General features: G+C 37.2%; 1 protein-coding gene across 1 annotated transcript in view; it reads left to right on the top strand.

The window, feature by feature from the left end:
- TRDMT1 (tRNA aspartic acid methyltransferase 1) overlaps window positions 1–12,025 on the top strand; it is a 28,690-nt gene that overhangs the window by 103 nt on the left and 16,562 nt on the right. The window contains exons 2-4 of the mRNA XM_009887114.1: window positions 8,357–8,466; window positions 10,158–10,234; window positions 11,688–11,759. Of these exons, the coding sequence (XP_009885416.1) occupies window positions 8,357–8,466; window positions 10,158–10,234; window positions 11,688–11,759 (259 nt within the window). The remainder of the gene's footprint in view (window positions 1–8,356; window positions 8,467–10,157; window positions 10,235–11,687; window positions 11,760–12,025) is intronic.

Raw genomic sequence — 12,025 nt, 5'->3', positions numbered from 1 at the left:
CGCCATCTGCTCGACGGGACACCGACCCCTGAGGGGAGGCTGTGGAGGGCGCCATCTTCTCGATGGGGTGGGCAAAGACGGCCCGTCTCCTCCCGCAGCCCCTTCCCTAGCCGGGCAGGTCACCCCCCTCCCTAGCCAGTCTGGCACAAGCACCGTGTGGAAGGAAGCAGTGGGGTGGGAGGGCAGCCATGTCCCCTCATCCCAAGCCCCGGAGTCGCAGCCTCCCCCTCTGCAGGGGCAGGAAAGTGACCTTATGGTGGCGGGGTTGGTGTTAAGGGGAGCCGGGGTAGGGGGCTGTCTGACGGGCCTGCTGTCGGGGGATGCGTGGGGGCAAGTTGTAAGGGGCATGGGCAGGTGAGTTTTGGCTAGTGATGTGTTTGCCTTGGGGGTCCGTGGCTGTAAACTGAGCAGTGTCCGAAAGCCTTGGTGGCCTGTTGGGTGGCAGCAGGTACCCAGGAGCCCTCTGGGATGGAAGTTATGGATACATGGTTCCGCTTTGGCCCAGGCGGCTGGTCCTGAGAAGGCTGTGATTTTGTGTTCATTCGTACGTGTTCTGGTTTCTGCTGACAAACCTGTGCTGCAGGTGGGATGGGGATCATGCAGGCACACAGGATGATAGTCAGATTAGCCGAGGTATCCCATAGGCATGCACGCAGACCTGGTTTTCATGGCACATAGCTAGGTGAATAGCTGATACATATATGAGACTGGTGTAACATTTCCCAAATAGGAAAACTTGTATAGTGAGTCCATGCTAGACCCTGTGCCTAGGTGAGTTTTTGTGTTGGTACAAGGAATCCTGGAGCTGAACTTGCTGTATGGCCAAAGTATGGCCTGGGTGAACTACAGCAAGCCTTGTAGGCTCTGTTGCTTGGCTCCCCCCGCCCCCCCCCAAAAAAAAAATATTGAGCTACTTCAAAGTTACTATGAATTGTTACTTCCAAGTACAGGTTTCACCAAAAATCTGCATAAGTTAAGAGAATCATCATAATAATTTTAATTGTAACTACAGTCCTTCAAATACTTCAGCCTTCATAAGCATTAGCAGCTCTTCTATTAGACTTTACAACAGAGAGCATTTTCGTAAAAGCATCAGGTGAAAACTTACCTTGTTAATTTTCCAGTGAGCTAAGTAATATTAAAATGTTATGCTTACAGAGTAGAATCCATTTAGCATCATTCATTCACTTAAAACGTACAGTTGGCAATGAGGCATTTTTTCTACTATCTAATTTTTACTTGAATGTGTATATATGTTTATATATATAATATGTAAAAATACACGACATACCAAAATAGGTACCTATGCTGTTATTGTAAACAATCCTAACTACCTGTTGTAGGGATGCATTTTCCTTATTTCCAGAGACCTCCTTAGCTTATTAAGAGCAAAATACATCTTTGTATAGCTTTTGTATCTGTAGATTTTGGAGTCTTTGTGGAATGAAAAGAGGGTGTTAGACATTGACATTGTATATTGTTTATATATAGCTGTTATAGTAATACTCAACTTTTCTAGTAGCCTGATTTCTGTTGGGGAACTACCTATATGTTATAGACGATTTCCGTAGAAAGCAGACTGGTTCCTGAAACTTGGTCTACACCGTGGCCCTTCACCCATTTGTCATGTGTTGGTGTGTTGTATGTATGTAACAAATCTTTACTGAATGTTATCTAACTCTGTTCTTAACATAATAATAGATGTATTGTGAATGTTTGGTACTGTTCTGCAATAGTTAATAAATTGTAATACCAGATGTGGTATCCTATGGATGGCTACCTAAGAAAGCATTATTTAAAACACGGCAAAATACTTAAAAGAACCAGAATATTGCTATTGCAGCCTTAGAAAATTATCAGAATACTGTAAACCTGTATCCCGTAAGTAGTTACTATGCATATGAAGGCTTGAGAGCATATGTCACATCTACATCTTTTGTAGTTTGGAGGGTGAAGGAATTAACCAAAACCCTTGTATTATTTCCTGAAAGGGTAAATTTATTTCCAAGCTTACTGTTTCTGAACTTGCTGAACAAATGCATCAGTGTCAGTGCATGTTGTAATTTCTATTATCCTAGCCTTACATTGACTGAAGAAATTACAATAAGTATGAAGAGTGAGACAGAGGTTCTTTTCAGTGGTACCAGCCAAAGCAGATGAAGCAGACTTAAATTATTATTTCTGTAAATGACCCTAGATAGTAATAAATGGTTAAATACCAATTGAAACTTGCAAAGCATATAGATACAATGCTATTTGCATTACCGTTGGTATAACTTTTTTCCAAGTCTGGGTGCTTGTTTTTCTGGGAAGCGTATGAGAACTCAGCCCGTAGGCATTGTGTTGTCTTGGAAAAAGTCCAAACCGTAGACTTATAGATGAAAATCTTGGTTTGAGTGTTGTTAAAACTAATAATAAGCAATTTGAATAAAAAGGGTTCTATGCAATTTGGACCAAATTCAGTTTTATATAATGACCTATCATTAAATACTTGTTTTGATGAATTGAATTACATTCAGGAATACTGATATAGTCAGGCGTTTTGATATCTTCTGCTGTTTTCTCTTTTTAAGTCTCTTGAACATCTGGATTCAGTTTTCTTCTACAATTTATAAAGGAACAGAGTAAAGTCAAGGGGGATTTAAGTGTTTGCTTTTATCTGGAAATCAAACCGAAAAAAGTGAATGTTCCTTTGGAAGTACTTTTTGTATATAATAACAGGGTTTCTTATATGTTTTAGGCCTATGTGTGTACGTGAAACCATGCTATTTGAAAATGTCTCTCATACATTTTTTTGGATATCATTTAGCAAATTGTAGTATGGAAATTCTAGAAGGCTTTTTTCCATATAAATGTGTAGCTTGAAAGAAAGCCTTCCGTTTCATCAGTGCTTTCATAAACCAGATACATGGGAAATGAAAATTATGTGTAATATTTTATTTTCTTGGTATGGTGTCTAGTGAATCTATACAGCCAAGAAAAATAATAGAAACATGTAGAAAAGAGAGAGAGCATAGAATACTTTAGTGGTAGCACCCCAGGAAAGCTACTTGTTTTACAAAAGGGATTCTGCAGTTCTGGCAAGTTCTGGCTCAGTGTTCATTCCTGGCCATGTTATATGGCCAGTTGTGTTTAGCAGAGCTGGTCCAACTTATGTGTCAAATTGGCAAATAGGTATTTGCCAGGAAATATGACACTGACTTTTCTACCTGGAAGCCTTTTTTGGCTGTAATCTTTCATATACTTAGTTTTAGGATAGCATATACTTGAGCTTGCAGGATGAGGATGTTCATTGTTTTGGCAGCTGTCATTAAAGTAGAATGCATGTGACATCAAATAGTATGCAATTGGTTTTGAGATTGTCCTCACCTACACTGAGAAATAACTGAACTTTAACAAATTCATGGAAGTTTATACTCTTACAAGTGTTTCTCTATTAACAGTATGTAGAAGCTATTAGCACATACTTACATAATTGAATCAGGTTCTTTTTGACAGTGGAAAGGTGGCTGTTCCTGTTTCAGGCCACCTGTTTCACCCCTTTCCAAAGGTGGAAAGGTGGCCTGTTTCAGTCCAAAACTGAAAAAGAAAAACCTTGGGGATTGTCTAGCTCTGTGTTGATACTTCAGCTGTAGATAATTCAGCATATGTAGAATCTCTAGTTTGAGATTTTGAATGCCTTATAATAATATTTTAAGTTTAACAGTAAAGTCGTGCAAAAAGATATAATTTAGAAAGTTGAGTTTACTTAAGGTCAGAAGTCAGCGCGTCTGTTCATATTCACACTCTTGATTGAGGCAGCTAAGAGGTGGGAGTGCATTTCTTCCTTCTTCCCACCCTGCGCTCCAAACATGAGATTTATAAAGGTTGATGTTTAGATCATATAGGTCTAAATCTACAATGCTTTATATATTTGCATGTGTGTGAATGTGTTCTTCATGTATGAAGTGCAGAGTTCCTGCAGTGAAAAATACCATGTTTTATTTTTAGAAAATCTATGGCTACAAATTAATTTCCTTAGCAACTTTCCATCAAACAAACAGCCTGGTCTTCGTCATTCCTGACCAAAACAAACTTTAACTGGTTTATTAATTTAGGCAGTTTTCCCATGAAAAATGGGTTCCAGGTCTCTGCCACAAGTGTTAGTAACCTGCCAGGTCCCTGGAAAAAAAAGTCTCCCACGGAGACATCTTTTAAAAAATACCATAATTTTGCAGTGATAAAGTTGATATTTTTCCTGTGCAATTGTTATATTTCAGTTTTAGAGAGTAAGAATTTGAGTGTCTTGTTCTGTCTTCTCTGTTTATTCATTTTATTTGATTATTTCCATGAATTGCACAGCATAATAAACTGGTGTGCGTAATTACACTGAGCATAGCTATCTCAGGAGGAGAGGCAAAGGAAACAAAACTGGCAAGCGGCTTTAGGATTCAGCACAGTGCAAAACAAAGATATTGCCTATTTGAGCAAGTTTTTACATCTAAACTCATTTTGATGGAAAACATTTCTCTAAAATATAGCCCATTGTAGCACAGGATGGTGCCAGTTGTGCTATAATGTAAATTTGCATAGTTTATATGGCTCAACATGAACAAATCCTGTACAAACAGAGCAGTGAAAAAAGCTGCGAAGAGTCCTGCAGGAACCAAGTATCAAGTTTACTGATAGCTGTGTTGACTGTAGCCATGGGCAGTTCAGTGTAATCATTTCAGCCAGGAGCTGACAACTCCTAAATGAAATCTTTGCGCTCTGTTTTAAAAGGAAACAGGACTGACAAAACATATGACTAATCTTCCCTTTTCCATCTGTTTCCATATACCTGTTAGAATAGATAATTGTTCTTGCTCTGATTTTCCAATACGCCGAGATCCGCCAGGCTCTGCCCTTGGTGTAACACCATGTCTTTCATGTGCTCTGCTGACATTGATGATTCTATTACAAAAGTACAGTGGTGAATATAAACAGATCTATGTTAATTTTAAGGTCTGATAGAAACACATGACAAAGGAATCGATTCTGAAGAGGAAAAGGGCAGATATTGTAATGTCAGAAACTTTATTTTCAGTGTTTGAAGATGACGCCCTTCGGGGTTGTTCTTTCCAAATCAGGAGCTAAATGCACACATCCTGTCTTCCTCTGTTTCAAATGCTGCACCTTCCACTCATTACAGCAGAGTCCCTTTCACTAGAGTGACTACTATATAGCTGAAATGGCTCGTAGGCATTGTGTATACAACAAGATAGAGAATTGTGACCCAAAGTGTGGTTGCTGCCTCTTTAGGCAATTAAATAACAGTTTAAGAGCTTCTGCTATGTGCATCCTAGGGGTTTTAAGACTCAAGTGTAAAATCAGTGCTTTCCTAATAGGATGATACAAATTTGAGTTCACCTGCTTTCAGCCAAGAGAGAGTATTACAATCTAGTCTACCTAAAAATAAGCCATAACACCTCCCTCAGTAACTTCCTTCTGAGGTACATCGTCTCGTTCAGAAATGCAAAGTCTTGGTTCAAAAACTGTGGTGTTGGATATTGCAAAGCAAGTATTCCAGCAACTACTTAGTTTCACTTAGAAAATGTGTTTTATTTCTTTCTTTAGTCTGCATAAAATTAAATTGTTTTCTGCATAGTCAAAATTATCTTAAATAGCTGTATTTTGAAATTTGGACATTTTTGTTTAGGGGAGGGAAAAAAGTCTCCAGAGCTGAGTCTGTATCTGTTGAAGTTCTGCTATATATTGGGGAGTTGATTTAACATCTCACTAAGTCAGCAGTTCAGGGGCATTTTCATATTCCTGAGTTGCTTTTGTGCCTTTTGTCAGTGGGGATAGTTAAACACAGTCTTGATTCTGTTTATTTTAAATTTTGCTTTCAGTTTTTTTTATGATACACTCCTACAGTCATTTTCAAGCAATAAATATAATTGCTATAGCAAAACAGAGTATCACGGTTTGACACTTCAAGAGGAGAAGTTCTTTAAAAGTGTGTCATTTTCTCATTGTTTGAAATTTACACAGGCTTTTCTTTGTTAGGTTGGATGTGTGAGATCTGCTTGTCTGCTCGAGCTCCTTCATGCGTTTCCAGGGTATTTCCTCACAAATACCCTTAATCAGCTTTTAGAGGGAGTCTGCTCTGTAACAGGAACTCCCAAGTGAGCCACAGCTTTTGAGTGAAAAGGCAGAGAAGCTTTGAAAAAATTATCAGATCTTTGAATTGGGAAGAGAGGATGTTGGGTGGAATAGTTCAGGAAAGGTCCCTGTCCCTTTTCCATGTGGGTTAACATCTCTGGTTTAGACTGAACATTGTATTGCAAGGGGATTCAATAAAATGCTATTAGCTATCTGCTCTCTTTCAGTATTTCCAGGCATTTGGGCCTGTGAAGTTCCTTGATGCAAATTTCCAGTACTTTTTTCTTGTATGTATGCAGGGAGGGATTGGATTGATGTTAGTATAAAGGGTGAGCATGTGAATCATGAGTTGTGAGAGAAAGCACACTGCCTGCCTCTCCAATTGTCACTTTTAAACTAAACGTTAATTGAGATAATACTTTGAGGTTCTTGATATTTTATTTTTTTTCCCCCCCCTTCTGGAGTGACTGGAACACATAATAAGGATCTGCTTCTCAGGACAACGTGTTTTAAGAATTGAAAGAATAATGAGAAAAGCAGTCTCTTAAAGAGTACTTGAAGTTTGTTGCAGTTACTCAGGTGTTACAGCTTTGTTTTAGGAAGGTGCAAGGGTTGGTTCTTGAATATGCTTGTAAATTGAGAGTCAACCTGCTAAGGCGGTGTTCTTTTCACGCTAGATGTCAGTGTTAACATACCTGTTCTGTAACCTCAGGTGTAGCCATTCGGTTGTCCTTGTGAATACACCTGTATTTAATACTTCAGTTACAATTTGTGGTCAAAATGTCAAGACAGTAACTGCAAATAATGATTTGTGTGTTGACATGGGTGGCAATTTGTAAATGTTCTTCTTGTGAAACTCCTATTCTACCAAGTAAACCCAGGACAACCAGGTTGATCTTTGTTAAAATGTCTGCTACAGTCTTTCCAATACCTGGATTTCTCTTTCATCTTACTTTTGAATAAGATAGCCATAAAAACCTGAAAGATAGTAGATGGGTGATAACCACATCACTGAAAAGTAAATCCACTGGGGACATACTCTCAAACTGTAAATAATGAGCTGACTAGCAGTAATTCATAAGATGTCTCATTAGGTCATTTGTTAATTTGTTACTTGAACATGTTGTGAGACTACTCAAAGGCATGTGGCTATTTGCCTTGTTTGTTTTGGCTTATGAATTTTTTTCATATATCACCTGGAATTCATCTGGAGCTTTGTAATGGTGACCATAATGTAGATTTCCTGATGGTTGAAACTGATCTTGTATATCAGGAAATATGGTCACTGTTTTCTGCCTGCGGCTATAACAGTGACCACAGCCTATCTGCCCAGATAAAAAGCCTCAGTGAAGGTATTGTGGTTAGTAATAATAAATAGTCTGACATGATGAGCAGTGGATTAACCACTGTTCTTCTTACGTCTTTAGCTTCTATAGAACCTAGTATTCTGTTACTCTATTAACCATTGCTTATTTACATTCTCTTAAGTGTATTTTTCTTTCAGGATTTTAGCTGTCAGTAGATTTGTTACACTATGCTCTCTTCTTTTTAATAAAACTTCTAAGTGTCCAGAAATACTTTCTTTGATATCAAGAGAAAAAGAGCTGCCAAATGCTGTCCTTCAAAGCGTTTGGTATTTTGGGGACATTAAACTCAAAGGAGGCAGCCGTTGGGTTCAAGGCCCAAGGTTTTCTTGGAATATAAGCACAAACGTTTTTCAGGTAACTTCTTAAACTTTTATTGCAAGAGTAGATATACCTCAAATGTATTTTTGGTGCAATTTTTTTATAATGAGAAGTCATATACTTCTAAAATGACACATTTAGTTCCTGGAAGTTGTCAGTGGCTGGAGAGGTTCAGGCAGTGGCAGGGCAGCTCAACACATAGACTCAGGCTGTGTTTCTCGAGCTGAGGAACTTGGTGGCCACAGAGACCAGCTGAGTGCAGGTGGAAATGTTGTAGAGATGCGTGAGAGTTTGCGTGACTGTATCTACAAATTAAGAAGTGCACAGCGAGCTTCCATTTTTGGATATTTAAGGAAGGGAAGTATTGGCCGTGTGATTAAAAACACAGTGTATTTTTCATATAAAGTTTTAAAGGCAACACAGCAGAGCTTGATCGTATAATTTCCCTTTTATTTTTGAGCATAGCTGTAACACAACTGAACAACTGCATTCTCCCAAGAGTAGTAAAGAGAAGCTACAGTTTTCAAATTATTTTTTTTTAATTTTAGAAAGCTGCACATCTGCAGAAGTTGTTGCTGCTGTTGATGTGAACACTCTTGCCAATGAAGTTTATAAGCACAACTTCCCCAGCACCCCATTATGGGCAAAGACAATTGAGGTGAGTAATGAATGTCTTTTTCACTTTAGTCAGGTATTTGTGGAAGTAATTTGTCTTCAGTATCCTTATTAGTAACAAGAGAAAAAAAATCTAATTTATGTTATTATGAATATAGCTGTTTTACAATAACTTTGATTACTTGTGCTATGGTTGCTTTTTGAAGTTTGAGGGATAGTCACACAGCAGTCTTTTCCTGAAAGTCTTGACTGATGCATCAAGAAAGGTTATGTGAATGTCAAGAGGAATGCTTACCACCAAAAAAGGAATGACAAAAATTATAGTTTTAGATTAAATAAATATTTTCATATATTTTGAAAGAATTTAATTAAATTACTTGGAGGCATGCCTTTGTTTTTTAGTTACAGTTGAGCTCAGTAAAACACAAGAAAATAGAGTGGATGGGATAGTCTTGCATTTTTTTGTGGGCTCAATAGATCAAATGTTTTAGGAATTTTGTCCCTTTTCCACATTATTTGAAGAAGAACTAGGTAAAATTGGATTCTGGTTTAATAATTGAGGGGCAAACTAGGCATGCCATTTTGCCTGGATTTAGTTATAAATTACTGTATACTTCTTAATCTTTTACAGTTCTACAACATGACAGTAAAAGATACTGGATTTGTTTTAAGACACCAGCTTAAGTAAGACTTAAATAGGTGGCTAAAGGTTAAATGCTTATTCAGCACCCAATAACAGGCTAAATGATCGTTTACAGTTTTATATGGGAAAAGAAGATGACTTGCCTATGTCTCCTTATAATACATAAGAGCAGATTAGTCAGGAAGACCTTCTTTAAATTTATTGGAAAAAAAAATAGCAGCTTTTGTGTAGTTTCTGTGGGCAGGTATGTTACATTTGCTATATAGATATCCCTTGAAATAAGTAAGGCAGTGATTTCTTTGTCCAGGTCATAGTTACTTGTTCATCATCCTTCTCTCTGCTTGGCCCCTTAATTTGTTGTCCTTCTAGTGTTGGTGAAAATGTAGTCTAGAGGAACTTCTACCTGTGTTACTAATTCATGCCACAGACCTAATTTTTTCTTCTCTGAACAAAATTATTTTTGCAGAGTAGAGCTGTCAGCCATATAGTATTGCTGAGTGATTTTTACTTGGCAAAAACTAGAATGAAGTAAACTTTATAGGATGAGCGGGTAGTGAGCTCCTAAGAGTTAAAACCCATGGTTGGGACCTGTTAAAATTGTCATCTTAACACTTGAGCTACTTTTCTGTTGACATATTTTGTCTTTTGAGCAGATCAGCAGATTTTTTTTCACCTGTTTTGAATATGTTAATGTTGGTTTTGGTGTACAAAGACTTCATATCTGTATAAAGATACTTTATTTGGAGGAGGGATGAGGAGCAGTAACTACTAAGCACTTTGTGATCTACTGAAAGAACCACTACACACCTCTTCTGAAAGAATGAGCAGATAAAACCCTCAAGATTATGTATAGATGCTAACATCATTAGTGTTTTTGATTCATATTCAAAGCAATTAATGCATATTTTCATTGTATGGTTTGCTAAGGTAGAAAAGATTGATATTATTAAGTCAAATCTGAGATGAGGTAGTTTTTTGCTAGATGAAGCATCTAGCAGAAGTAAGAGAGGGGTAGTTTCATCTGAAACATGATTGAAAGGTTCAATACAGTTTACAACACTCATCGTTCTTCTATTTTTTTCCTTATTCAGGGCATAACACTGAAAGAATTTGACAGATTATCTTTTGATATGATTTTGATGAGTCCTCCCTGTCAGCCATTTACAAGGTAGATATATAGCACACTGAAGAAAAGTGCAGTTGTTAGAGTATGTACTGTTAAAGGAGGAATGTTGTCAAGAGTGACACTATGTGTGGTTCATCCGTGTATCTTTCTCTTCCTAAGCAAAAATGTTGTAGCTCTGGTGTTTACTGTAGTGGAAGAAATGCAGCATTTTGAATCTTAATTATTGATCGCATTTTGTGTAATATATATATATTTTGATTCAGTTTAAATTAAGTAAGTTTCTTACAGCACTTATTTTTGCATACTGCATTGTTCCTCTAGCAGTGAAATTCCAAGATTTTGCTGTTAAGGAGTGCTTCCTTTCCCTTAAGATATTAATCAAATCGTTTCCTGGGGAAACTCCAGGAAGAGGATTGGAATTTCTCACTTTTGCCTGAGACTAAGACTGTAATGTGTTTTTATTTGTACTTTGAAAATTGCATGTGCAAACAAATAGTTTATTCTGAGGAATATTTCTATTTTAGCCAAGACTAAGTTGATAATGGCTTTGAAATTTTTTAGATGAGATGAGAAATAACTTGCTGATTAACAACTTAACTTCCTGAGATGTTATTTGTCAGATTAGTTTCAAAATCATATCATTTGACAGCAGTGACCAGTGGAGGTGAGATTCTAATAACTGTACTCATGCAAAGTAGTAGCTTCATGGAAAAAGTCTGTTGGTTGTGATGAAACTGCTTGTGTAAGAAAGTATATCTCATTGAATGTTCTAAGATTAAAAAGAAATACCTCCAAAGTGGTGTTAATCTATAAAAATGTATTTGTGCAAACCTATGATGTATATAGGAATCATTCCTTCAATATTTTTTGTAATAATGGGGTGAAAAGAAAAATTTGTGTATGTCTAATTTAGAGACATGCTAAAGCTTTATTCTTTTTTAAGAGCTAATACACGTTAGGGGAACGCCGGCCTCAAATTGTGGTATTATGTTATTATTTTTAAAACCTACGTGAGCTGTCCAGTTTAATTTTACAAAATTGGTTACAAAGTTATTCACATGGGGCTCAATCCTGCAAAATGGTGAGCAGTGAGGCTTTAATTCATAGAAATAATTTAATATATTCAATGTAAAATAGCGGGGTATTCCCAGGAACCCAGTGGGGGTTTTTTGTTCTTTTGGAGCCAAGTGTGTTCAAGGGGTTTGCTGGACAAGACCAGAATGCTAAATGCTTTGCAGACTGGAGAGTGGATTTCATTACTGAATGCTTCAATTTTAACCTCGCTGTGAGCTGATGGATTCCAGGGGCAGACTTTCATTCCTTAGAGCATTTCTTAGGACACTGCCTCTGTGAGTAGGTCCTCATGTCTGTACACAATGCTTTTGCAGAGTCCCTTTTTGAACCTCAAAGCGAAATGCATCAGCATTTTTTAGAAAACTTGGCAAGTGTCAATCTGCTCTGAGTAATAGACAGGTGTTTCTTTATTCTTTCTTAGAATTGGCCTGCAAGGTGATGTATCCGATCCACGGACAAAGAGCTTTCTCTATATCCTGAATATTCTCCCAAGGTATAGATGAACTTCTACCCCAGTTCTTAAGTCTTCATTGTAACTGAGTAGGTCTTTTATATTTCAGTGAGACAAATCATCTATAATGTTTTACAGGGATACTGTTAGTATTGTGTTGTATTACTTGTTTGTTTTCACATGATCATATGTAACTTACAAATACTTGTATTTTACTGATGTTACTGTATATGCTTTGTTTGGTTTTCTTTTTATTGTGTGTCTGTTTAAACTGTGGCTATATCATAAATAAGAAAAATTGAGTTATT

The sequence above is a fragment of the Charadrius vociferus genome, unplaced genomic scaffold (assembly GCF_000708025.1).
Source record: "Charadrius vociferus isolate BGI_N301 unplaced genomic scaffold, ASM70802v2 scaffold126, whole genome shotgun sequence".
In the NCBI taxonomy this organism is placed as follows: Eukaryota; Metazoa; Chordata; class Aves; order Charadriiformes; family Charadriidae; genus Charadrius; species Charadrius vociferus.
Note: the sequence above shows the minus strand (reverse complement) of the source record. Positions and strands in the feature narration are given on the sequence as shown.